We start from the raw sequence: 27,803 nt of genomic DNA, 5'->3' as shown, positions 1-27,803 counted from the left end.
CCACTTACAGGTCTAACTGTCGAATTTCATTGTGTAATCACAACTTATCGTAGATATTATAAATATCTTAAGGTGCCAAAAAGTTGCGAGTGGCGCAGTTGTGAGTGGCACTCTGTCTCGTTGTCCTCTCTTTTGTGTGTGTGTGTGTTTTGGTGCCCTAAGATATACTTATAATGAATAGATATACCAACTTGCTCAACATAAAGTTCTCTTATAGTAGATAATATGTTCGTGAACATGACCTTGGTCGAACGTGCAGAGGCACGTGTCACTTTTGATATTGTTGATTACATTTTCAGGCCGTTTCTAAATAAGAGCTACACTATTACTTGTTTCCTGGCAGGAGCAGGAACAACGGATATTTCATATTTTGAAGAAATGAAAGCCACCTTTTGGTGACGTGCACCGAAAAAATTAACTGTGTAGGTTGCTTATCTGCTCGAAAAACCCCAGCTACCGAATACTCGCTTTCTCCCCTTTTTCATGGGTTATACACGGCATTTAGTTGTTTCCACCCGGTATCCCCAGTAAACTATGTGGGACGCACTGTTTATATTTATTCTAATTATGAAGGAATGTTCTGAGTGACGAGCAATATATGTTTATTCTGTGTAGGTTCATTACAGCCTTTGTAGAAAGCTAATTCAAGTGTTTCAGGTTGTCATACTGCCGCTAGTCTAAATGTTCCCAAATTCCTAGAACAACTGCACGAGATACGGACTTGAAATTCCATGAAAATAGGGAGAATTATAAGTGCAATGTGTTGCAAAACTCACTTTCCTGCTTTATATGCAAGTGTTGCAGATAATTACTAAACCCTCATTTTTCCATGTGTTTTCGTGCATCATACGAGATGTGTAACTTGTTCCTCCAATGTCCTCGGTGAGCTAAACATGGTATCCTGTTTATATCTGGGGAACTTTTTGGGAATGTTATGGCCAATATACTATAGGCAATGTTCCAAATGAGTGGGTCAAATTCGCATTTTCCAATAGAATAGACGGCTGCGTTGTCATAGTTATAGCTACAACTGAGGTCAAATTTCGCGAACGTAAGGGGAACAATACGCCAAGTTTTTGGCCGGCGGTAAATGCGTCTTGATAAAATACAGCTTTAAAGAACTGTAAGCAAGTATTCGGAAGTATCATGCTGCTGTTTTTCGCTAGGTTTCCCAATGTCCCAAGAGAACTCTGCATTTCAGATATTTAATACTTTAACCAATGTCGTCCTGCACTGCCTCATTTGTGGTTTTACCGCGGGCTCCCAAAGCCAACCGGCCTACTGATTTTTGGTTAACTTCCAACCCCGACGGGAGATCTGATTTTAAGTATAGAATGGCATTTGCGAACATTAGTGCTGGCACCAGTACTCCTTTCCAGATTCCGCGCACCACCTCATACTTATTGTGACCCCACAGTGCTCCGTGTTTCATTATTGCTGCCCCCCCCCCCCCCCTTATTCTGCTTCCCCTTTATTTTCAGATTATCTTAATTGGTGGTTGCTTGAGTAATTTCCTTTGTTTATGTGTACCCCGAGGTACTTATATTGCTTGACTACGGGTATGACTTGCTGTTGAATTGACACCACATAATTACTCATCTCTTCATTAAAGATCATAATTCCTGATTTCTCTGTGCTAAACTTAAGACCTACATTTGTCACTGCGTTGCCACAGCTATTCGCAAGTATCTGTAAATCTTTTTTATTGTCCGCTAGTAGCACAATGTCGTCTGCGTACATCAGTCCGGGACCTTCTGTTGCACCATTTGTCCATTACGCATGTAGGATAAATCAAACCCTAATTCGTTGTTTTCCAGTCGTCTTTTTATACCCCCTTAACGTAAAGCGTAAACAATGGAGACAGAGGACATCCTTGCTTCAATTCCTTGGTGAATTCCCACCATTTCATTACCTTTTCGACCTTCCCATTCAATTTGTACTTGGTTGTCTCTATATATCTCCCTCAGCAGCTCCACGAAATCGTCATCTATGCGTTCGTGTTTAAGAATATCCCATAACAATTCCCTGTCTACGTTGTCATAAGCTCCTTTAATATCTAGAAATGCTATCGATAAAAGTCTTTTCTGAGCTACTGAAATCTCTATGCACTGAGTTAGTACAAACATATTATCCTATATTATAAACATATAACGTCTGCCTGGCCTGAACCCATTCTGTAGTTACCCCAATACATTGTTTTTCTCGACCCACTTTGACAGTTCTAATTTTATGGCTTGCATGGCCATACTATATATCACCAATGTCACTGTAACTGGCCTGTACGAGCTCGCCTTACCCTTACCTCCTTTGCCTTTGTGGATGAGGTTCATCTTGCTTTCGCGCCATCCAACGGGAATTTTCTTTGTTCTAATCACTTGCTCTATGGCATTAGTCAGCAGTGCCTTGCTCTTTGGACCGAGGTTTTTGATTAGCTGTATTAGGATTTCATCGGGTCCAGCTGCCGTGTTATTAGGGACATTTTCTGCTGCCCTTTTTCCAATAAAAGCTTTCTATGCTAAATTTTGATTTCTCAGGCCCCTCTGTTGTTGCTGGATCTGTTGTCTGAACTACGCTTTTTCTCGTGCCGAAGTTATCCCTAATAACGTCTGTGATCTACCGCAGCACATAGTCTCCTTCGTAGATGTTACCACCTTTTTTTTAAATTTTTTTTATGTTATGTGGGTTACTTATCTTTCACACGGAAGAAAAATAAAAAGGCAGGACATCATTAACCACTCCAAACTTGCAAGACCTTCACACGAAAATATTCTTGCTTTTTTATTTTTTATTTCTCCTCTTGTTGCTTCATGTTGTGGCAGCGAAGTTGCATAGAATATATCAGTTTGTTTCACTTTTTGAACACACACAGCACACCTGCAAGTTGCTTGGAGTTTTGAAGACATTTCTGTTCCTCGTGCCTTGGTTTTCCTAAATTCCTCTTAAACTTGATATCTAGCCCTAGCCGTGGAACCATGTTTTGACTGAGTGTCAGCATGGGCCTGGTATGGAACAATGTTTCGGGGGTGCATATTTAACCTCTCCTTCAATGTCTTCCCAATCATAATGTTGCCATCAGCTCGGCGAACATCAGCAGTCCAGACAGCAATCTTGTCAAGTTTGGGGCGAACTTGGACCACAGCACCATTTACGTCGTCACTGAACTCGTCAAAGCCCTCTCCTATAAGGCACAACAAAATTTCAAGCCAGTAGTTATCCAAGTCCATTGTTCTCTGGTTTTTGTTCAAGTTGAAGAGCCAACGACCTCCTTGCTTGTTGCGGTAGTCTTCCCACATGGGCTTGATTCCATACTTGAAAAGTGAGTAGTCACATCCAAGAGGAAGCTTACTGGCCACCTCAATGTGATTATAGAGGGCCCAGAAGTCCTCAACGGTGTCAAATGAGGTTATCTCTAGGAGGTTCTCCTCCCACGTACGATTCTTGTCATTTTTGTAGAACCACAAGCTCCACCGATGCTGTAGCGGGTGTTTGATGATTTCGAGTGGTGAATCTGAACATACTGGAACCTGTTCAGCTGGCCCAGGCTCACCAGAGTCACTCTCCGAATAGTTGTCTTCTGCCGCCATATTATCCAATTTTTCGGTTTCCGTATGGCCCCGTCTGGCTAGATAGGTCACTCTAGTCTGGCGAAGGAACGCACGACCACAATAGAATAAAGAACCAGTTCAACCAACCGACCAGCAGGCGGCCACCACGCAGGCCTAACGCCGACCACGCCGCCAGCGCCGCTTCACTTAGCTGCCTTTTCGGTGTACACGTAGCAACGTCAAACTAGCTGGAATTTGTTAAATAATTGCATATATTTATATATACTACAAGATTAAATATATTGTCGGAGTAGCTTGTCCTAAATGAATTTTTTTTCTTACATGCTACAATACGGCACGGCTTTAACTGCAATGTGTACCCGCCATATTGTGTTGCGAGTGCGTTATGCGAGCCGTGCTCTTTTCAAGACGATACGATTGACCTGGATGATTGTGGAGTGCTGGATGTCGACCCGTCCTCGCATGTAATGCCTATCAAAGGTCTGTTACAATTCATTTATTCACTCCACTTCCGTAAATCTTAGCCTTGACCGCGCTCTCGTGGGCATTTTCTTGTTTTGAACTAACTTCGTTAGACAGGTTTTTCTAGCTGCCAAGTTAACCTGCGGAGCGTTGCATTGCTCGAAACAAACCGACACGTTTTGCTTTTATGTGTAATTGGAAACAGCTAGAGGCGTGACAGCTTCTTCATTTATGCGAGCGAGTCGTGTTTTGTGCGAAGGGTGGGTTATTTTAGGCGACTGCAGGACGTTGCGTCTACTTCTGTCACTGTACTGAGTATATATATATATATATATATATATATATATATATATATATATATAGTTAGCTCGCTTTTTTTTTGGGGGGGGGGGGGCGCCGTGCGATTTGCTAAATATTGTGCTTTTGACGCATGACAACCGCACCTGTGGCCTGATACAGACGACGCGTCACTTTCGAGGAGGGCGGCGATGTCATAGAAGTTGTGCGGTTGTACTGCGTGCCCGCCATGGTATTCGCAATGGGCACCACGAAAGAAGACGAAGCCGAAGGCAGTCTGACATCGGATGGCACTGCCACTGTCGCTCCTCTCTCGTCCGACACGTCGTCTAAGCTGTCGTCGAAGGATGCGGCCGCGCCGGTAGCGTACTTCGGTGTAGCCCTGGGTGCCGGGATGACTCTCTGCGATGACGATGGTGAGTATAAGGCGTGCCCTCACTTGGTTGTGTTCGTGAGGAGTTGATCAGATGGGTGAGCGGTCTAGAGTACTGTCGCGCGGCCCTAGAGCACGTGCCCTAGAGTCTCTTCTGGCGTTTGCCGGGGAGACCGGGCTCCTACACACAGTTAGCAGGTGTTGCTCGTCGTAGCCTGCCTTCCCTTTTCTCTTCCACGTATTATGTCTGAGAGATATTCCTTGGTGAATATAAAATTTCTTCAAACAGCTAGCTTTCATTTCTCATTTTTTCCCCCTTTTTTTTTGGTGGCGCGAAAATATGCTGCGGTACCTAGTTGCATCAGTGTACTAAGTTACTCGCCGCATGCCCTTACTTTGTTTTCATTAGGAGCGGGGAAAAAAAATTCAAGCAATCGTGATTTGGGGGCAATCAATTTCCTTCTTTTGTGCAGAGTTGCCCTTGGTTTTTGTCGACCGTACCCTGGCATTACGCTGTGTCAAGAAGTACCGGGGAGCTCGGTTTAAAGCATTTAGCTCCAGGGAGGAAGCTGCGGCATTTAGCGTTCAGCCAGCAGTGACAGCCGTGGAAAGCACAGACACACCTGACTCCGCAACAGGTAGGTAGCGCAGTTGCATTGATGCCAGGTGATCTGTTTGTGAAATTCGAGGAAATGTAATGTGGACGCCATGAAAAAGGAAAAGTTGTCATGGGACCCTAAAGCAGCATGAAGGTACAGAGGAAGCCTGTACTTGTTGCTCAGAACATTTCGCAGTTCGAGAGAAAATTCTTTCAATGTTGGCACAGTTAAAGCAAATAGTCCAGGCAAGGTGGTGACCCCAATATTTCCTCCTGAACCGCCAAGGACCATGGAGAATCATGTCTTACCACCTTCCAAACAGAAAAAACTGCTGCGGTCCCTTCTGAGCTTTGTGCTACTTTTCAGGGGACAACAATTTTTCCCTTTCATGAAACTTCCTGTACCTTGCGATTTCCACAAAACTTATTTGCCTATTCAAGATTAACATCAGCTACTGGTATTCAGTGGTATTCCCAAACAATAAGCTGTCTTGAAAAAAAAAAAAAAAAAAAGCAGGCAATAAAGCAAGCACATATGCCCAACTAATGGCTCACAGTCATCATTAAAATGAAGTTGGAAGTGCTATGTACACATGCAGGAGCTTGTCTTTTGTGAATGGTTTCATCACGAGAGCCACGTCTGCATTTTCGATGTTGTAATGCAGGAAAACTGGGCTTAGTCGTTTTTGCAGACAGCATGTACAAGCCATTAGTTGAGCTCACTGCCTCGCAGTGAAATTAATGAAAAGTGTCTATTCAGGTTTTGCCCACCTGCCCCTTGTTGTCACAAATACTTTGGCCCCTATCCTTACTTCACCCTAACTTCCCTCATAAGAGGCAGCCTTGGTGAGGCTGTCCATGCATGCCTGTTGCAAATGAAACAGAAGATGGGATGAGCTCTTCTTCTGTGTGTTCTGTTTCCACTTTTTGTCATAAAGGTCTACTGACTGCCCCAGTTATCTGCCATGTGGAAGATGTGCCTTTCTTCTGCTTCTTTCAGGGGCACTTGTTGGAGAGAAGAGCAGCAACTTCAGAGCTCCGAAAAGCCAAGACTTGGTTCAGCTCCGCAAGGCCATTGAGGCTGGAGATGCCAACTTCTTCAGACAGAATGTCTGGTCCAATCCTCGCTACCTCGTCGGCAGTGGCGACACTCCGACCATTTTGCAGGTGCTCCTTTTCTTTCATGTGCATTTGATACAACTTAGTTATATATATAAAAATAAGGAGGTGTCTATTTGGGCAGCTACACTGTAGCACATACTCATTCTGGGGGATTGGCCAAGAGTGTTTGCATATGCAGTGCTACATGCCTAGTTGCACATTCCCAGTCATTCATGTTGCTTATTCAGGCACATGCCCAGTTGCACATATTCGGTGGCCCAACTTGTATGATTGGTAAGCCAGCAGCAGCTAGCACCCGCAAAGTGGGAAAAATAGACAGAGAGCTTTGCTTTAAAACTCTGACCCCTGGGTTAGGCCTTTGGTATGGCAGTGAAGTGAAAGTGCTTTCTTACACTGTGTAGCATGAAGAAGCAGACAAATTTTTACCAGCAGCTCACTATTTTTTGTGCACCTGTCAAAGCCATGCTCACCGCTGCGGCACTGTAGTACCTTTGTTGCGGAATAAGTTAGAAGCCATCCAAAACCGAGCTAGTCGATTCATTTCGCGCAATTACAGCCACCAGTCAAGCATAACTCAAATGAAACTCGGCCTTTCCCTTCGATCACTAAGTAGCCGACGTGACATAGCACTCCTGTCCTTGCTCCATAGAGATGTTCACCAGCCATCAAACTTGCCACTGGAACACGTGTCTTGCACATCACGACGGCTTTGTAATGATTTCAGCTTCACTCGTATTTATGGGAACACTACCGCATTAAACTTCTCGGCTTTCAGACAAACTACTGAACCCACAGTTATGTATGCCACCATGAACTGTCCTTTTCTCTGGGCATTATTATTATTTCTTCCTTTTTTTCCAATTTGTTGTTTCAATTTTCTTTTTTTCATGTGCTCACGCTATGTGCGTAATATTGCTGTGCTTGTTGTTATTAGTGATGCGCTACTTTTCACGTTATCATGAACTGTACTTTTTTTTCTTTTCCTGACAATTCTTTGTATTGCTTCCCCATTTTGTATTTGTAACAGTGTTTTGGAAGCACATTATTATTGTAAACATTTTTAACTCTCATGTATCGGTTTTATGCTGTCATTTGTTCTACGAAGCCCCCCCCTTGTTACTCAATGCTCCCCTTGGGGGCTGTAAGGTACTTTTGAAATAAAATAAATAAAATTCAGGATATTTGATGTCTGTTAAATGTGGGCTTAGGCATGGCAGAAAGGTTCGCTGCCCACCCCCTTCTTGATAGCATCCTATCCTCATTCACCAACTGAATGATCTGGACTTCCTTATGCAGTCAGTAAAGTGCAGATGTTCATCTGCTGGAACAAATGCTGTGTGTGCAGGAAGGGTACCGGTACAATGCGCTGCACGTTGCCTGTGCCAAGAAGCAGCCCGCACTGGTGCAGTTGCTGCTGGACACTCTGCAGGATGCACATTTTCTTGAGCTGCTCTACCCCGATGACAGCATCGATGTGAGGAATCGGCGCAAGGTGTTTCTCCTTGACTTGTACCTGAACACTCCAGACAAAGGGGTGAGGTTACGCTTTTCTTCTGCAGCTGTTGTTTATGTATTCTCTTGGAAGCACAGCGCTGTTTGAGATGCAAGTAATTGCGCATGCATGAACTGCCAAGGCCTGTCTGGCTCATATTATGTGAAGAAAAAAAAATGTATAGGCCAACTGGCAGCGAAATTTCATTTTTGCTAAATTGGTTATAATTGAGTAGTAAGTAGAACCCTGCTGTTAGGTTCCCGGGTGCTGTGTTTTCCCGGCTGTTACGTCGTTTTCGGCCGGTCCCGGCACAGCTCCGATAGAACCCAATGCATTGGTAATTCCCCTGTTGCGTCGCAACTGTGGGACCATTCCTGCATCATACGTTGCGAACTGCTATCCCGCGCCGGCCCGAGAGGCCATTTTGACTCTTCATGTCGCTTGGCTTGGTGACTTGACGATAACATTGGCCGCCAAAGTGCCGGGGGCGACACCTATGACGTATTTTCGGTTTCCGCCAGCAAAAGCATGGCCTTTGAAATCCGCATTTGCTATCTAAAGATGGTGTCTGTGACGCGTTGTGCCCCTAAAATTGGTTTTTCTGCATAGATGTTCCGTGTAAGTCCAAGGGCGATAACGCCGTCGCTGCGCGTCGTATGCTGTATGTGCAAGTGAAAGCGTGCGAGGGGAGCCCACGTCTGCGTCTAAATCTCGCGCGCGCAAGAAAGAAAAGCAGGGAGGAGGCGTGCCTTCTGTTGCACTCGAGGCACCGGCGAGGGGGGGGGGGGGGGGAGGGGGTTTACTCTGGCGTCAACTGCGTACTGCGCGGCGGCGTGCGGGCCGTATCATGAAAGCGCTCTGCGTTGGGGGCAGAGTCTAGGCAGTGTAGGTGCGTCGGTGGCTCGTAAACCGTCCTGCCTTCCTCACCATCTCTCTCTCTCTCTCGGCGGCTTGTACCTTTGTGTGTGCTGCGTGTTCTCGGCGCTCAGTTTGCGTTGAAGCGACAGACAACAGCACGAAGGTCACGTCGCTCGCTGCTGCAGCGGCGCTTCCTCACGCCAGTGTTTGACAGCACGTGTCCACCCCAATACGCGAAATCCTGACGTATTCGGCGGCGCGACCGAATGATGGTACCAGAAATGGCCAACGGCAAAGAGTAAAACCACATCAAAAAATACTTTAATTGGCGTCAAATTTCTCAGTTTCCTGTAAACAAAGTAAATTAATGCCTTTAAAAAGAAAATTATGTAAATTTCGGTCTGGGCGGAAAATCGAACCCGGGCCTCCGGGATGCGAGACGAGCACGCTTCCCTGCTGCCACAGCGGCTCCACAGTTCTGGTTGACTAAATGTGTGCCTAGTGTGTGTGTCATTGCACACGTCACGTCGCAGTCATTTGATTGACTAAACACTGTGGCCTAGTGTGTGCATCGTTGGGCACATGACGGCGCAGCCAATGGGTAGGAGATGGTGTCATGTCACAAGTGTATAAATAAAAAGCTATAATGTTGAATTGAATGCCACTGAGCGTCCTTCTAGTTATGAACTCCTCGGGGGCAAGTGAGCGCGTTGAGACGCTTGGCGTGTTTTCATTCAGCCTTACTGAGGCGCAGTTAAAATGCAGGTGAGAGCTTGTGTGGACAAATAATGCGCAGAAAAAAGCATTTCACCAAAGCGACTATAATGCTTTCGCATTCCCACATAAGCAGTCTTAAGTGTCTCTGCCGATTTTTTTTTTTTTTTTTTTCAGATTAAGAACGGCTATTTTTGTGAGCTTTTCATGACTCTTCAAATTGTACTTCAATCATGAAATTTTGCACAGAGGCTACTTTATGTCTACTTCTTTAAGCTGGGCTTTTTACGTTGCTATTGGCCTTATTAGCTAGGCTGGCATGTTATGTACTTTTGTGAAACAATGATGATACCTTTATCAAAGTCATGCAATCTTAGGGAAGGTCATGCACGCAGATGCCAGAATGAGTGTTACCTTGATCAAGGTAGGTTATAGTAAACAAAGTAATATGTATGAAAGATTGATGGCAGTGCCACCCGTTATCCTTGAAGGGTTGGAATTCCTGTAGTCACTTTTTTTAATTTTGGCAATTAGTAATGTACAGAGCATTTTGGCTAGAGTGAGCTGCAATTCTGGCTAGAGTGCAGTCATGTGATGACGTGGTCATCTGAAAGCATGAGTGCTTATGGAACTTGTTCATCACTGCCAGTTTCTGGAAAATCAGTTCTGCAAAAGTCCGCAAGTTGGAGGGAGGTTGATGCAAAGGAAAATTATCATGCATCTGACTGTAGCACAAAGCTGTCAAGAAAAGCCATACCAGTTTGTCTGAAAGAAAGCTTTGCAGTTGAAGAAAATATCGTCCTGCTCGGTTGATTGAACCCGGAACCAACACCTTTCTGAGGTAGTTGCTGTACCATCTGAGCTAACCAGGGTACTAGTGGATTGGGGAGTGAGGCCGAATTAATCAACAACTTTAAGCATAGGTACACTGCAGGAAAGTTATCATGATTGATCTAGCTTTGGTTATATAGTGCCACATTTTAAGAAAACTCATCTATTTTGTGGGTGAATGATAATTGTCCTTTTCATAATTGTCCTTTCTCCTACTGTGGGCTTTTGTAGACCTGATTGGTCATACACAGTATTCCTGTGCTTCGAGCTTGAGTTTTGCAACTCTTGTTGTCTCTCCTGCTTGGCCTTGCAACTGTTCTAGAAAAAAACATTTGTCTGAGTGTCTCACTACGTCTCACTAGCCTCACTAAGTCTCACTACTCCTGTTCTAGGTAGAAAGAGCAATGATGCTGGTCTTTTTGGATTTTTTGAATCATGCAGAAGACATTGATACCCTGTTTAGTGAAATCTGAGAAACATCTCCTGCCAAATTCTCCGGAAAGTAAGCAAACTAGCAGTAAATTAGTACAAAGTGAGACAAACAAAACTGGACTTGATATTTGCAATAAGCACATAAAATTACATGTCTACAAGTTTTCAGCACCGTAATTCGAGTAACGATTTTAAAACCTCTTGAGTCGAAGACCTAAATCTGCTTGTCGCAGAGTTCACTGTTATCCAAGAATTACCGTAAGAATCTATTGGGCAAGTGTAGCTTACAGCTCTTTCTCTGTTTCAGCGTTGTGAGACACCGCTTCACTTTGCCAGCAAGTTCGGCTGCTATGAAGCGGTCGAGCTCCTTGTAGCACTGCCGGAGTGTGATCGAAACAGGCGCAATAAGGAAGGACAAACACCGCGCCAGGTTGGTACTGCTTGACCACACACTTAAGAAGTTCGCCATTGTGGTGATAAATTGTGGACATTTGGCTATACATTAGAAAGCTGCTCTTGCAATGCACTTGCATAAGCGTGTATGTGTGACAAGGCTGCAATATTTACTTCTGGGTCTGCTCATATGACTTAACCCAGCCCTCCCCCCTTGTTTTCTTTTCCTTTACTAAAATACGGCTAACAAAGGAGATTTCAGGCACTAGAGAGCGGAAGGCTGCTTATTTACATGTGTAAAAAAAAAAGATGACAACACGCACCTTACATGTAATGCATTGAGCCTTTTATAGGTCTTCACTGCAGACAAACTTGGACAACTGGCCATCACTGTGACAATTCCATAACTCGCTACACTCATCATGACAAGTTTACTACTACCTGATATTTTGCTCATTTTGCCGGTGATGCTACAACATTGAGCAAGATCAATCTTGTACTTTGAGCACATCATGTGTAGGGGAAAGATGTAAAATGCTGATGTTAACATGATAATAGAAAAAGATCACAAGTATGTACCTCACAAAGTAAATGTCGCAGTAGGCTTTTTTGGATACCATGTGACAAGTTTTGTTTCGGCTTTGACTCCTAATCTGTTTTCTCTGTTCTAGATCATTTGTGACCGGCTGCCATCTGCAACTGCAGACTTGAAAAAGAGGATGGACTTGTTGTTTGAAGGCAAGCTAATGTTTACTTGAAAGTTTCTTTGTGCGTTTACCCTTCTGGCTCTTTGTGGGCAGCTCCAAATGTAGCGTTGCATAATTCTGTGAACAGGCTCAGCATTTCATTCTGCTTGCTCTGTTCGAGATTTGAGCGCATCCTTGATGTGGCACCGTTGGAATATTGAGTCAAACTGTTTTCATAGAGGTCACATTCTCGACCCATGGCTTTTAGCATGAAAATCGCTACACATAGATTGATTGGCTAAATTAGTCCAAGAGAATGTGACGAAGCATTCTTTCAAAGAGCCCCTCACCAGGCCCAATTGCAAATTTTGGTTACACACTAGAAGTTGTGGGTGCTGTCTAGGGAGCATCCTACTGCAAAAATTCGAGTTTCTGCAAAGGACTGCGAAATCGGACAACCATAATTACCACTGCAAAATGTGCCAATGACAAGAGACGGACAAGGTTGCAAAGGGGCGCCAGCACACCATGATGTCTGTCAGCATATACAACAGCCTGACTATTGAACGTGGTCCTGTTCTTATGAATGGGCTCAAATGCAGTGATGCATGGAGTTCCACTTCATCTCTTGTCCCTGGCATTTCATTCGTTTGCCATTTCCACTAAAACAAAACCTGTAAGCCCAATCTTCTACTCTTGTAATGCTGCTTCAGCGATGTCATCTCGGCCACAGTTTGTGTGTGAGACTAATGTAAAAACAGAAAATTCGCTGTTGGTTGTGCTTTCCTCTGCTAATGACTCGCAATTTTCTGCTGAACAAACAGCACCAAGAGTTGCAAAATTGTGTTCTAGAACCCTGTCCTGATGTAATGTTTTGCCTTTAGTACCTCCTTAGTCAACTTCTCTTTCAATGGCTCACTATGGCATTCTGCTTCTAACCATGAAGTCGTGGGTGCGATTCCCAGATATGGTGGCCACATTTCGATGAAGGAAAGATGCAAAAATGCTTGTGTATAGTAGAAACCAGTTTTTGAAGGTACCATGGGAAAAAAAAAAAGACAAAAAATGAAATAGCTGGGAAAGTGTCAGAAAGGCTCCAAATCGCCACAACGATGTCGGAAACAGCTCTGAATGACTGCCAGTATGATTATTAGACATCTCGGCACGTGTGCTATGATCGGAGATGGCGCATGCGCTAGTGTAATTAAGGGAAACATAAGGTCTATGACAATGGCTGCTTCCCACTCTTAATATGCTTCACTGCATGACATGGCTCTATTGCAGTGAAGCTTTGCAGTGAAGCTGACTAAAAACAACTGCCAATTATGCAATCTTACTAGCCCCAAAATAAATGTAGCCCTGCACTTGGTTCCCGGAAGGCTTTAATCGGTGCACACTACTTTTAGTACTTCACAAAGCCTTCGCGAATTGCTTTGCACACGTTTTCATGCGTTTTCTCCTGATATGCTTGTACAAGCTATGGTAGCTTGTTGCAGCATACACATTTGTCTTCGTAGCCACGTGCGAGAGCAAATTTCCCTCTGCGCCGCTAAATTTACGTGACTGCCGCAGTCAAATGCCAGATAACATTTGGGAACATCTCAGAATGGCAAGATATCGATGGGGAACATAATACACGGGAGTCAATTGGATTTAGGTCTGGACTGTAAAAACGCGACATAGTAGCCGGGAAAATGCAAATGCTAGGAACGTATCAATGGGGTTCCACTCTACTTTGTGGGGTCTCACACGTGCTCTTGGGACAAAGGAACGACAACACAGTAGTGCAAAGAATCGAAAGGGCATTTATTGCACCTTTCATACACTAATGCATGCTAGCCGAATTACTATGCATAGAAAATTCACAAGGGCGCGCGACGAATCAAGGAAGTCCGACTCACCGCGACCGGATAACGAGCGAAAATCTTCACCCCCTGCTATGACACCATTGCCTAGTCGTTCACATGTACGGTCACGCGAACGGTGGCGCGTTCGAACGATCCATGTTCGTCCATACCGGTGCCCTGCTCCTAGCCTCGCGAGACGGTCTTGCGAAGCGTGGATCGGCGCACACGCGGAATGTCCGCATCGCTCACCGACCCCACTTCCAAGAGGAACAGCCTTCTCCCTTTTGCGCCCGCGTAACCCCCGACGTCAGGTGGCATTAGCAGCGCAACCCTCGCGCCCTCTCTCGTAACATCCACGCCGACCGCCGCCAGCACTTAGCTACGCGGAGAAGCCGATTACAGGAGACGGGAGCCATGCATGGAAAACATCAGGGGACGCGTGACAGTCGCGCATCCCCACAACTTAGATTTAGATGCACGTCAAAGAAACCCAGGTGATTAAAATTATTCTGGAGCTCTTCATGTGCAGCATCTCTCATAGCCTTAGTGCAGCTTTGGGGTGTTAAATGCCATGACTGAATGGATGAATCAGTCAATCATTTTGCCTTTCTCTTGCTTTCCTAAATTTCTTAGAACGCCTGTTTGTGCCGGTGCTGCGGTCAGAGGACAACTCAATGGCACCGACAGTCGGAGAGCCATTCTCGCCCAATGCGTCTCCTATGCACGGTAGCCCTGTGACAAGCCCACGTGACACCTCACTAAGCATCATGGCCACTGCAGGACCAATGTCTCCCACTGAGGTACTGTGTGATTGCGCTGCATCCTTCTGTTTTTCGTTTAGTTATATTTGATTTACCATAATTACCTGATTTTAATGTGCGCCTCTTTTTATAGGTTCGAAGTAAAAGGGGAAAAAATGCGCGTGTGCGCACGCACACACCAAAATGTGCACCATATCAGAAGTGCACCAGATTTCACAATGAAAAAAACATAGGAAAAAGATGAAGCCTGTTGAATTCATTCACTGACTGTAAATTTATCTACACTTCATGTCTATCAGTGTCAATCTTTACCACTGTCCATGGATCCTGTGCCATTCACCATTCTGTTTATTCCCCCATCCCCCATGCCTCAATTGTGCCATCCCCCATGCCTTATTTAAGCACTTCGCTGCTTCTTCATGAAGCATTTGTCTCTGGGATGCTGAAAAAAAAAAAAAGTGACACAGCTTAGTTGCAGGAACCTTATCTGAAATTGTGTAAAATTATGAATGAGCTTTCATAGTAAAAGTTGATGACGAGCACAACTTTTAGTTTCATTAGGAAGCACAACTCGCGGAACACACAATGCACTATGCATTCTTTCTGTACTGCGCAATGTATTTTCCTGCAAGTGGCTATAAGAGCATATTACTGATTAAGTTACAAAGTAAACCTAACCTAGAACTTCAAAATGCAGTGTTTGGAAGGTTAGGACATTTATTAGAGTGTGAACATTTTGGAGCACACAACACTCCTGCAGAGGACAGAGGTAGAGCCTTGTGATTTCTCATTCTTTTGCACAGTGTTTACCTGTATCCAGCTGCTTGCCGTGAAGCTGACATGCCCCTCTTCTTTATTTGTGTGCCCTGACCTGACACCCTCTCATTTTCTTTCGGGGTCTTTGCTGGCTTGGGCTCCACACTAACTGCCAGCAAAGTTGTCACATGTCCCTTATAGAACCAACCTGCCATGGTTGCTTAGTGGCTATGGTGTTAGGCTGCTAAGCATGAGGTCGCGAGATCGAATCCCGGTCACGGCGGTACTTATATTTAGGTGCACAGTAAAGAACCCCAGGTGGTCCAAATTATTACGGAGTCCCCCACTACGGCGTGCCTCATAATCAGATCGTGGTTTTGGCACGTGAAACCCCATATATATATATATATATATATATACATACATACATACATACATTTTATAGACCCATTGAAGGATATTAAATGAAAAGTAAAAGAATCGGGTACTTCCATTTATTATTCAGCGCCCTTAGCTTCACCAGCACATGGGATACCATTCTCAATCACCTGCCTTTCATAGTCATCGGTGAGTTCTTTGGGAGACCAGATGCTATGCAGTAAATCTCTGTTCCTTCAGCAGGCTTTGTTAGGGCTTGCACAAGCATGACTGCTTACAGCTACTTTCGTACATGGGATAGAATTTGTCATTCTGGTGGGATGCCATGATGGTGGGAATGTGTCAGCATGCTTGGGTGGCATTCTTTGTGTGTGTGTATCCCACAGTGCCTTTCAACCTTCACCAGGCCCGTTGCATGTACCGCCAATGGAAGACTCCGAAGCGGCGCAGCATAGGGATCAAAGAACCACTGTCACCCATGGACAACATGCGATTTGCCGACTTAGAGAAGGGACTGGAGTATATAGGCCGGTAAGTTTGCTCCAAAACTCTCGCGAAGAAGTGTGTTGGCTTCACTACGTCTACTAATATATTTTTGTAACTGGAGACTGAATTGGCTTTGCTGATGCAGCAAGGTAGTCAGGGTTACATAGACTTCACAAATCTGTTAGTACCATTTCTTCGTATGGCCACAAGCAAGAGACAAGGAAGGGAGACAAAGAATGAACAGGTTCATGTAACTCTTTCTGCCCTGTCCTATTGGCTTGTTTCGCATTAAAGGAAGCAATTGATTGTGACCACCAGCTTGGTGAAGTCTACAAATGACTGTCAGTAGCAATACATGAACATGTTGCTGACAGTGCTGTCCATATTGTCCGATGAAACCACCGGCATTATCAGTAAGTCTCTGCAAAAACTCGGCTCCCATTTTCAACTTTCAACAATACTGTCAAGTGTGCGAGTTGGGGTATTTGCATGTAATCGCCTGAACCAGAGCATAGTGAGCTTCGGTATAGGTAATGGTTAAAATAAAATCAAATAAACTTAGTCAGAAGACTCTAGCAGTACAGACAAGTACTGCAGCACACACTGTTCCAAGGTGCAGTGTGGGACTGCTGGAGAGATGGGCAACTTTCACTTGTTCTTAAATGTTTCCCTGCAACTGCCTTCTAGTGGCCTTGCCAAGGAGATGAGGGTTCCATGGAATGAGTACTGGCCTTTCCTTGGCTGCTGGTGTAACTTGGCCTCTCCAGAGGGCTTAGAAAAACTTGAGGGCCATCTACGGAGCAAACGTTCACAGGTAAGCATTTAATTCTTTTCTATATCGATTTGCAAATAATAGTAGAGCTCATGATGCATTTCCTAGTTGATGTTTTAGATAATAAAGAGTTTGTGAAAATGTCTGAATAATCAGTGGGAAAAAATGTTTCGATAAAGCGTGCAAGATTATTTCATTGCTTTTTAAGGCACGAGCAAGGCTCATTAACAGACGTTTGTTTGGTCTTCTGCTTCAGGGCATTAATGCTGTATCTTAGCTTGTGTGCCTTTTAGAGCAATAGCTTTGCTACTCCAGGTACAAACCCAGAAAACGCCTGGTTCCGTAAATCTGACCTTCAAGCTATTGGCGGCTGCTGCGTATACCACGGGGGTGCCCATATCTTGAAAGCAATCTGCAATGTGGACAAAGTGTGCAGAGTGCTGGTAGCTTTGTATGCGCTGTGCTTTCGATGCTTAGTTAGCGTTGAAGCGAGATGCAGCATGAAGGTCAATTCGCTCGCTGCTGCTGCTGCAGCGCCGAGCAGCACCTGTGTGTTGTATTGTGGTGCAATTGTGGATTCGGTAGTTGCTGACGCGCCGGGCAGCGTCTGTGTCCTTTCCTAAAGCAAGCAAAACGGTGGTATCGCTCGACAAATTTGGTTTAACTGCATTTAACCACGGCAAATGTTTTTTCACCCACCCCACCTTGTGGACAATAACATGCACTCCTGTCACAACCTTTAGAAAATACAAGATTACACATGTAAACTTGCACAAATGAGTATGAGTGTATATACAGCAACATTCTTATTTTTATATAATGGGAACATGAACAAACTGACACAATAGGTGGTGTCTAAATCGCATCCTCCAGCAACGGCTTCCTTGGAATAACAGAAGCTGTTTTCGAACTGTGTGCTGCAGGCGCCAGAAATCATTGCAAACCCTCAAAACATGCTCGCGATGTTTGTGACACCAACTATGCACTGCTCCAGAAAAATCGCTTTTTATTCTGTCAACCATCATTGTTCTCACCGCTGCCTTTTGTTGAAGCATAGTACTACAGCTTCATCACAACACATTTCAATGCAAACTTTTTCTTCAAGTGCAGCTTCACGGCAATGCAATGTGGGCTTCCGTATGAGCAGGTTTTGTTCAGGTGGTGTTGGTTCCGTGTCCACCATTTGTGTAGATGCTTCTTGGGTTCTAGCTTCGGTGGAGCGTGCGTGCGAGCTGGTGTTGACGGTTCCAGGCGTGTGTTTCTGTGTTGTAGCTAACTGGGACGGATGTTTTACTGGTGTTGTTGGCTGCGTCGGTTTAAATGAGTTCCTGAGCCTGTACTTGATGTTGTTAGCAATTACTTTGACCCCACAAAAATTGGGGTGCAGTCCGTCCCGGGCGAGAAGAATGTCTGGGTCCTGGTGTATTTCAGCGTGGTGGATGACATCAACGTTTTCGTGTTGGTGTCCAATGTCCAGCAGAAAATCATTGAGCTTACATGTCCCTAGTGCGTGAGCTAGGAGTGTCTCTGATTGTTGAATAAGTGGCCTGTGCTTGTTTGCGATCCTGGGAAGTACTGTTGTCAGGGTGATTTTTGCGTTTGGTCTGTTGGTGTGCAAGTCGTTTATCAGCGTTTTCATGGCCTCAATTGTGTTGTCACCTGTGTCGTGGTTCAAGTCATTAGTCCAGCAGTGAATGATGAAATGTGTGATGTGCTGTGGTGCTGCGGCAGTGAGGTCTCGGATGGCGCGTGTCGTGGCGCCGCTCTTAAAGCTAATGTGTGGTGAATGTTGGCCTGGCGGGAAGTGTTCGTGAATGTACTTGTAATGACTTTCGCCAGTTAATGCTACGTGTGCCAAGGAAAGCAGAGGGCGCTCACCTTGTTCCTTCATCTTCCGTCGGTAGAAATCCAGGGAAAACAAGGGGAATGCGGGAGATGGCGATTCAAGACGATGAGTAACACGAGAACAAGGTGAGAGCAGGAGCCAGCGTTTCGACAAGTGGACTTGTCTTCTTCAAGGCGACATATGCTCTCCTCGGCACAGTATATATAGGTAGGGTTTTTCTAAAGGGGAGAGAAGGTAAGGCGGGTGGGTGAGGTAACGAGCGAGAGTGTGTTAGCGGTGAGGGTGTAGAATTGAAAAGAAATATAATGCACTACTGATAGTCGGTGGAGGAGTTTGAGGCAGCGCCGTGTGTTAGCAGGTTGACGTGTCATGGCAGGTTCCTCTTTTCATGGAAGGGGTCGGGACGACGGGGGGGGGGTTTGTAGGGCAAGCGAAACGAAGATGAATCTGTAGCGACGACAGCGATTATATCCACCACCTAAATGACCTTAAAGTAACGCTAGCGAAATGAAACCATCCACAAATTCCTCTCGACCAGGCTTACGACGTCGTGTCAAGATTAGAGGCAGTCGGCATTAGCTCAGAAACAACCTATACCAGAATCTGATAGACCACCAGCCTTTATAACAAAATATTCTAACACCCTCCCAAACATAAACAACATCCTACGAAAATACCATCCAATATTATCAAGTAACGAGCATCTGAGAAAAGCGTTCCCGGATGTACCAAGGGTTACCTATCGCCGCAACAGAAACATTAAAGACATGTTAGTGCATTCAAAAGTCAGCCGACATCATTCCCCCGCTATAAAAGCATGTTCTCGCCCCAGGTGCGAAACCTGCGAGAACCTTCAAAGTGACCTTAAAAATAAAAGTACCGGAAATGGCTACACACACGAAGTGAAAACTAGCTTTACTTGCGCTAGCTCCGATGTAATTTATATGCTTGAGTGTTCCTTCTGTAAGAAGCAATATATCGGTGAAACGGGACAATCAATGAACATCAGGCTAAACGGACATTGCGCGGACACACCTAAAAAACTTCCCAAAGTCGTCGCCGAGCATTTCAACCAATCAGGTCATAACTTTGATGAACTTAAACTCTACATACTACAGTCAAATTTTCGTTCTGCGCGAGACAGAAAATATAGAGAATCGTACCTCATTCATAAGTTCAAGACATTGCAACCAATAGGCATGAACATTTCAAAGGGAGCTTTAGAATCTATTCGCTATGCTAAATTGAAAAGCATAGGTGACAGCACTTAGTTATTGTTCATTGAGTTGCTTAGCTTTTTTTTTTTTTTTTTTTCGTTATTCGGTTGTCAATAATATGCCAACCTCCCTTTGCTTTCACTCAACCCTTTCGTTCTTTTACCTATATATATACCCTGGTAAAGTCACGTGCTCTTGGTGTGATCCATGATCCTCTTGGTGTTACGAATAGTGAAGAAAGCACCAGAAAATTTGGAGGAGCACGGTATCTGTTTTACAAACTATTGGAGGTAGTTTCTGGGCCCTTTAACAGTTGTGCTACGCAGGCAAACCATTCAGTAGAATAGCATTTAGCGGTAAATGCTGGAAAGCTTGTGATGCATTGCGTTTGTGTCAAGTGCTGGTAGACAGAAGTACGATACAGGTGTGCAAGGCTCATTTACATTTGTTTTGCTGGCTTTTTGGGGTGAGCTTATATTGTTCAATACAAGCTACAATTTGTAATAACATGGATTCTATTTAACGAGATATGATGTCAACCCTGAGGACTGATTCTAATCACTCGTGCAGGTGCTGTGTGAAAGATGGTCCCTAGAGACTTCACCAGCAGCATCTGATGAACACTCGCTGTTCAGTCCCATCAGTCAGCTTTGTGAAGCGTTGGGCGATCTCAAATTAGGCCCTGCATTTGACAAGAGCTGGAGGAGTAGGCAAGAAAGCCAAAACCACCTCCACTGTGCCAAGCTGCCGAGGACACCCAACGGAAGGACGCTTTCATCAGCAGGTGTGCAATGTCTTTTGTGCACTGCATATGATTGTCTGTGCTGTTTATGTTGAACTAGCCAATATCTGACTGTGCGTAGTGGCTCGCTCTCCGCTTTTCTTAATTTAACATCAGTTTGCCAATCGAAAAGGGTTGCACCCAAATTTTCAATGAATGAATATGGGGAAAGCTGGTGTGCTTAGAGTAGGGAGCCAATGTGGGGGAAAATTGAATTGTAGGTGGACCCATGTACTACGAGCCAACATGCAGCTTTCTAAGGCAAGCAATGGTGCAGGTTTTTGTATGGGTCCCTTTTATTCGAACCAATGATGCCATCCATATGAATGTGGCTCATGGAGCTGGGTTTGTGAAAGAGGAAATCACTCTGATGGAAAATTTCTTCACACATAAGGACAAGGCCAACAATGCTTTACCACGTTTGCAGTCTGCAGGTATTTCAGACTGCTTTCGCTAGGTATTTCAATGAAACAAACACCGATTCTTCTGAAAATGTTAAACGCCATTTAATGTGAATATGCATGCGTGCATGTGTGTGAGAGAGTGTCAAATGCTGGCTGGCAATAAGTTGAGTGCTGTTTGACTATGAAGTAATGTTTGTCTTGGCAGAGTCTGGCTGCAGCCCTTCTCTCTGTGGGGCGCCGCAGAAGGGTGTTCCCCTGGCAGCTCAGCGCTTGGCAAGGGTACTGTTTGACTGGGCAGTGGCTCATGACACTGGCCCAGAGCCAGAAGCTGATCTCACCTTGCAGCTGAGTGAACAGGTAAGCCTTTGCAGGTTGCCTTGACAGACAGACCTGGCAGGCCAGGATTGTTCCTACTTCTTTCTGTGTTCCAAGTTGTATGTTCTGTAGCAGCGGGCTGTTATATTGCTACACATGCGTTGTCACTTTTTGCCTGTGATTTGTGTCACTGAGTTATTGCTGTTACACAAGCAACATTTGATGTATAAGAACATCTGTTAATGCTGTTGCCACATTTTGAGACAGGTTCGTGGTGATCAAACATGAGCACCGGTAACTCAGCAGTACACTCTCAACTCAACCTAAGTACCGCCAAGTGCTTTTGGAACATATAATGATATCAGGAACATTAAATAGCAAATGGACCCTAACATTGTCAGTTGATTACATTACTGCCAGCCGTGCTCATTATCGTACTAAAGAAAAACCTTTGTGCTCTCTTAGTTGTCGAAACATTTTGGCCAAAAAAATTTTGTAGTTTGTATGAAATGTTTGTGGTCCATGTTAGTGCTCTAGTATTTTCTCTAGAAAATGGCGTTGGTTGTGAAGAAGCGCTTCGGTGAAGTGAGCTGTGTGCAGTGTGGCCGAACAGCGCAAGGCAGTGTCCATAATGTCGGGAGGAGCAGGCTTCCACTCAGAGTGCAATAAGAGAGTTGACATGATACTAAATGTATTGTTCCGATCGTGATTATTACCCCGTGATGATGGGACGCTGGCAGGTACTGCCGGAGCTGGCCCACCTGGAGCGCACTAGCGCCTCGGAGCTGTGGCGGCTGCACCCTTGGCTGAGCCGGGAGGTGCACTTGCTCCTGCGCGACAGCCTAGGAGGCCTCCGAGCGGCAGAGCCTGTGCCGCGCCCTGCGCATGCAGTTGCCACCTGTATTCACCAACCGAGCAGCTCCCGCGTCTCCACCCTCTACCGACGATGAAGATGATGGCGGCAGTGTCAGCGACATGACACGACGTTACCGACAGGTAGACTGCCGTTGGCCAATATTCTACAGTGATAGCTATGATGGGCTTATTCAAGGCTTGAAATGAGGTAACAGATGTAGGCAGTCTGTTACCAGTATCGTCACGTAGTTAATCAACATGCCACTGCTGTGCTTGGGTACCATGTCTTGGTAACTTCATTATTTATCATCATTCTTGTCGTTTTCATCAACATGTATAATTAGTATTGTTGTTCTGTGTAGTCCATATATATGGGCTTCTGCAGTTCTAATTTTTCTGGTGCACAGAAGGAATTAAAATTTATTTGATTAACTGCAATGCCATGCAAGAAATCAAAAGTATTGTATGGACAGGATGTGGCATTGGTTTGGTGTCGTGTTCCGGTCCGCAGGCCACATTTTACTTTCTTGCCCATTTTAAAGCTTGACAGGCATTCTGTAATTAAGTTATGATAATGTAAGCCTTTGGTGATATAGATACTGAGTTGCAGCAACATATAGTATTAAAAGGTACGATTGGTAATTGGTTTGCAAGGATACTGCTTAAATTCAAAATGCACTGGGTTTCTGACAGTTCTTGCGACATCTCCATAACACAGCGGAATAAAGTGGCAGGACTAGGGTTGCCAATCATTCTGAATTTAGCAGGGACAGTCCCAACATTTAAGTAAATATTTAGTCTTATGTCCAGACTTGACGCAGTAGAGATGGCCAAATTCGGGATGGCCATATGTCCCAGCTTTTCCTTTTTCTACTGAATAGCAATCAATAAACCAGATTTTCTTCTTATAATGCCTGTCAGCTCGGTTGCTTATTCTTTTGTCTGCTGTTGCATTGTGATAAACATAAAGGCGGTTTTGTTTTTGTCACGGTTCTATTTATAGTGTAGGCCCTCACCATTCGCAGTACCTCTATCTGTACTGGTAGCCATGTTAGCCAGACAACTACTGCGCCTTTCTTATTGTAAGTCGTCAAATGGTAGGACTAGAAAAATTTGTGCAGACTTGTGGCTTCTGGCATTGACAAGGTCATTCTCAATCACCAGATCCCCTCCTTCCCGGCTTTGTCTACGCAGGAGTAAGCAATTTTAGGCAGGGCAAGAAGCATACACAAGAGAAAAAGAATGCAGAGGAGATCTGAGGAGTTGGGTGTGTTCCTACTTGTTGAGCTTGTGTTGTGATTTGACAGTTCATTTGTACTACGAACCGGCAAGCCTACGAAGTAGGTGTCTAACTTTCTGGAGCATGTGACCAAAGAAGCATTTCTGTTCCATTCTTGGAATTAAGTGCCTGCTGTCCCAGTCTCTTAAATGCACATCAGTCGAACCTCATACCAAAATGCCTTTGTTATATCCAATATTCGTTTAGGCATATACCGTATTTACTCGAATCTAGGCCGACTCCGATTCTAAGCCGACCCCCCAAAAGTTCGAAGTCAGAAAAAAAAAAAAAAAAAACTTACCTCGAATGTAGGCCGAACGAAAAAGCGAGGACAGCATTCGCAAAATGAAACAGCATTTATTAAATATGAACATGCCGAGCTCATTCTATGTCACCATCGCTGCTAGTCTCGTCGCTATCTTCCTTACTGCTGACATCTTCAAACAGTGCGCTATGTTCAGTACCATCCAGCGCATTAGAGATGCTGCATTTTTGGAAGGAGCGCACGTTGCGGCGCACGCAAAAACCATCTCCCGTGGCCCCCTCCTACGACAGACCGATTCCGAAGTTCCGCCCGGCTTGAACGTTTGACGATGCCTCTACGGCTAGCACAACTACCGTATTTACTCGATTCTCACGCTTCCTCGATTGTAATGCGCACCCCTTTTCCGTGAGGAAAAAGTCCTTTACCAGTACCGCGCACCTCATGCTTTCAAACTGAAATACAACTATCTGTCATTTGGAAAAATAATTTCCTCCCGATGCACTGATGTTGCGATGAATAAAAGAAAATCGGAGTTTCGCCAGAAAGGCGATGCATCGAATGCGGTAGCAAATTAGTAGACCGCTATTAACAAGCACGGTGTCACGCGCGCTCATGCAAACATGAACACATCTCGCTCGTTGACCGCGGAAACGAACTGTCAAAACGCTGGAGACGAAGCGCGCCTTCGTGCTAGCATGCCTCTCGCTTCAACGCGGCGAAAACACGGCGCGCGCCCGTCGCAGATTGCTTTCAAGATAGGGCCAAGGCGATCGTATCGCCGGAGCGGATCGTCGCAGATTACGTCCTGCTTCGGTCCACTGAAACCGTTCCGCATTGCTTTGCTGGCGAAAATCCTCTCCTTCTGTTTGCGCCAGTCCCGCTCGCAAGTTTCGGATTCTCCGAACGCCCGTGATGCGGCCCGATTTCCGTCCGTCTCCGCACAGATGATCACTTTCCTTTTAAATGCGGCATCATGATGAACTCGGTACTTCATGCTGATAGATAGAGCAGACGCTGAGAACGTGAAGACAGACGGTAGACTATTGCCTAAGCACGTGTACTGCAGCACACGGAGGAAGCTTCCGCATGCTACGGTAGCTAGGCTCGACGCGCGTGCGAGGCGGCCATTCTGAAATGCCGACGCAGATTTAGGGTCGTGTTGAACGTGCGCGTTAGATTCGAGTAAATACAGTATTCGTTTAGAAAGCGGCACTATAGTGGCATCGCCCATTTGGTGCCATTACGATAACGCCACACCGCGCGCCGATGCTGCACCATACCGATACTACCGATCAGCGCTGTACCGATACGACGCAGGTCAAAATGGCGACGTCGCTCGTGTACTTCAGTTGGCTACTGGCGCGGCTAGCAGCGGCTGCGATACTGACTTTCTAGATGGCGCTAACTATGCACCATATTTATCAGTTTCAGTTAAAAACTAGCGCATTTTTTAAAATCCTCGAATCTAAGCCGACCCTGGAGTTTCGTATGTGATTATTTGAAAAAAACTATCGGCCTAGATTCGAATAAATACGGTACTCATTACAAGCTCATATCAGTGACAAAAGCTTTAGATTTACTTCATTAAATCTGATAATCGTTATACTCATGTGTGTTATGTCCAGGTCAGATTGTATGTGCACATAGCCTTTTTTCACTTAAGTCACTAATTTGACACTCTTGCCTGTTCATTCATTATTACTTCTGTGTGCACATAGAACAAAGCACAGCGAACTAGAAACATGTGTTTGTTTTCATATACAAACATGAAATTGGAACAGATAATTTGTTCAGTATAGTAAGTGCAAATGTGATTATGGCCATTTGAGATCTTCAGCAAGCAGCAGGGTGCAGACGATCAAACGAGTGTGAGTGAAAATGGCACCTGCTGGATCCACCATCTGGCAGAGGTTCTGGTCTTATCACAGCATGTATTCAAAGCTTTTTTTTTTTTTACAATTTGTTGCAATAGTACCATAAATTTTTACTTTAAAATACTGAATGGGAACAGTTTATTTCGCCATTTGTCAGTAAATTGGCAGATGGCAGCCGCAGGGAAATCGGACCATATGTTGCTGCTTTCTATGCGCAACTTTTGCAATTCGTAATGCAAGTCACCTTGTTCAGGTGAATCACACTGATTGGGCCTAGCTGAGGTGGCTTAGTTGGTATGGTGTTCTGCTGCTTGGCACAAAGTTGCAGGTTCAAGTACCAGTGATGGCAGGTGCATTGCACTGCGAAAATGCTTGTTTGTCAAGATATTGCGGCATGTTGAACCCCCGGTGGTACACATTTAATTGGAGCCCTGCACTTTAGCCTATCTTGCAGACAGTGTTGCTGTGGGACCTTAGAGGGACAGTAAATTTTACTTTTCACTGTACAGCTGTAGACCACATTGTACAGATACAGCTCTGCTATGCTATAATCCAGTGTTGCCAATTAATTTTATAAAATGCAGAAATTGAACAGACATATGACAGCCCTTAGGGTATAATCGATACTTTTGTCAACTGCTGTTCACGACTAGTGATTAACAAGCATTCAGTTGATTGATCATTGATGCCAGGATAATGTATATTGGCTGCGCTGATTTTCACAGCAGTCGCGTTTCATTCTTGTGTTGTTTGCATCTTGTGTGTGTGCAGCCATCAAGCCGTCGGAGAGGTAGAACTCTGAAGCGGCATCTACAGTGTGTCCTGCGTTCTCTGTGTGCCTTGTTGTCGGCTGACTCAGCCGATGCAGAACCTTTCTACTGCTTGTGCTCCCAAGGAACGGCAGGAAGCCTGGAAACAGCATTTCTCAGAGATTGGTGAGTTCTCGCGGAGCCTGTGTGGTGATTTAAAAGGAGTAATGGCACATATGTTCTAAGATACAGTGAAAGCTCGATGATACGAATCTCACGGGGTCACGAAAAATGTTCGTATTAGCCGAAATTCGTATCATCGAAACACAATTAAAACTACAGTCGAATCTCGATAATTTGAACTCGAAGGGGCCCGTAAATTTGTTTGAATTAAAAGGACGTATTTTTGAAGTATTCGTGCACCATAGCACGATGCACGAACGGTGCGAGTCGTGAAATATCGCGCGCGCAAGCGCATAGCAAGCGCGGGCCACGAAACTGCCCACCGGCTAACGGTCGCTTCCCGATAACGGCAGAAAACGAAGCTTCAGGGAGCGGGCGGCGCCGGCACACGGGTGCGCCGCCCGGAGGCCGTCGAAGGTGAGGGAGGAGGGCGGCAGGGAAGCGGATTTGGCCCCGTCAACTCCGCCGCTTCGGTGGCTCCCCTCGCCCTCCCTCTCAACTCCCTCGTAGCTCTCTCACCTTCGACTCCGTGCGCACATCTCCGTGTGCGCCCGCCACCGTGCTGGCGCCAGCTTATTTTAGCCGCTCCCTGAAGTTTCGTTTTCTGCCGTTATCGGGAAGCGAGCGTTTGCGGGCGTGAGCAGTTTCGTTGGCCCGACTGCGCCTCCGCCGCTGCTTCCCTCGTGCGCTGCTGCCGCAGCGTGCAAGGTCAACATGTGACTAGAAAATAGGAGAAGGGTTCCCTGCCATTGTATCCGCGTGGCTGAGACGTCGGCACAAGTGTGTGCTAGAATACGGTTGTCTAGAACACTCTAGTCGGCATGTACCGCTTGTTCCGGCGCGATGCAGAAACGGCGACCTTGCAATTTTGAGAGAGGGGAAAATTTCCGCCGCGGTTCTTTTTATTTTTTATTGCGATAGGCAATTATATGGACACTTCACAGGAGTGATTTTCTGCCGTCGTCGTCGGCCGTGAAGGTCCGTTATAGATTCCAAGGGCGAGAAAATCGGCGCCCCCCAAACGCGCGCCGTAGGCCGCGAGTAAAAGCGCGAGGCGGGGACCCGCTACGTGCCACGCACGTCGAAAGCATAAACGCGAATGGTCAGCGCGAAAGGGGGCCGGGGGGGGGGGGTGGGGGGGGGGGGGGGGGGGGCCGGCGGGGAGACAGCTGGTGCTACGGCACCAAATGCTTATTCTTGCAACCCAGCGC

General features: G+C 45.5%; 2 protein-coding genes across 2 annotated transcripts in view; one reads left to right on the top strand and one right to left on the bottom strand.

The window, feature by feature from the left end:
- Positions 1–2,753: 2,753 nt before the first annotated feature.
- Positions 2,754–3,729, bottom strand: LOC119449813 (eukaryotic translation initiation factor 4E). The gene has a single exon (XM_037713083.2). It carries the CDS (start codon positions 3,582–3,584, stop codon positions 2,940–2,942), a length of 645 nt encoding a protein of 214 aa, XP_037569011.1. The 5' UTR covers positions 3,585–3,729; the 3' UTR covers positions 2,754–2,939.
- Positions 3,730–3,875: 146 nt separating this feature from the next.
- The window catches only part of LOC119449812 (ankyrin repeat and LEM domain-containing protein 2-like), a 35,946-nt gene continuing 12,018 nt past the window's right edge, over positions 3,876–27,803 (top strand). Inside the window, 15 exon segments of the mRNA XM_037713082.2 lie at positions 3,876–4,046; positions 4,488–4,741; positions 5,172–5,336; positions 6,297–6,463; positions 7,764–7,952; positions 11,053–11,175; positions 11,810–11,876; positions 14,305–14,471; positions 15,973–16,097; positions 16,740–16,866; positions 20,458–20,671; positions 21,278–21,429; positions 22,128–22,232; positions 22,234–22,383; positions 26,432–26,595. Coding sequence (XP_037569010.1) covers positions 4,555–4,741; positions 5,172–5,336; positions 6,297–6,463; positions 7,764–7,952; positions 11,053–11,175; positions 11,810–11,876; positions 14,305–14,471; positions 15,973–16,097; positions 16,740–16,866; positions 20,458–20,671; positions 21,278–21,429; positions 22,128–22,232; positions 22,234–22,383; positions 26,432–26,595 — 2,102 coding nt within the window. The 5' untranslated portion in view covers positions 3,876–4,046; positions 4,488–4,554.

This window comes from Dermacentor silvarum, chromosome 4 (assembly GCF_013339745.2).
Source record: "Dermacentor silvarum isolate Dsil-2018 chromosome 4, BIME_Dsil_1.4, whole genome shotgun sequence".
NCBI classification, from domain to species: Eukaryota; Metazoa; Arthropoda; class Arachnida; order Ixodida; family Ixodidae; genus Dermacentor; species Dermacentor silvarum.
This window is presented reverse-complemented; position numbering and strand designations above follow the sequence as displayed.

Bases quoted from the DNA above. Each gene is read 5' to 3' on its own strand.
- LOC119449813 (XM_037713083.2), bottom strand. From the start codon at position 3,584: ATGGCGGCAGAAGACAACTATTCGGAGAGTGACTCTGGTGAGCCTGGG.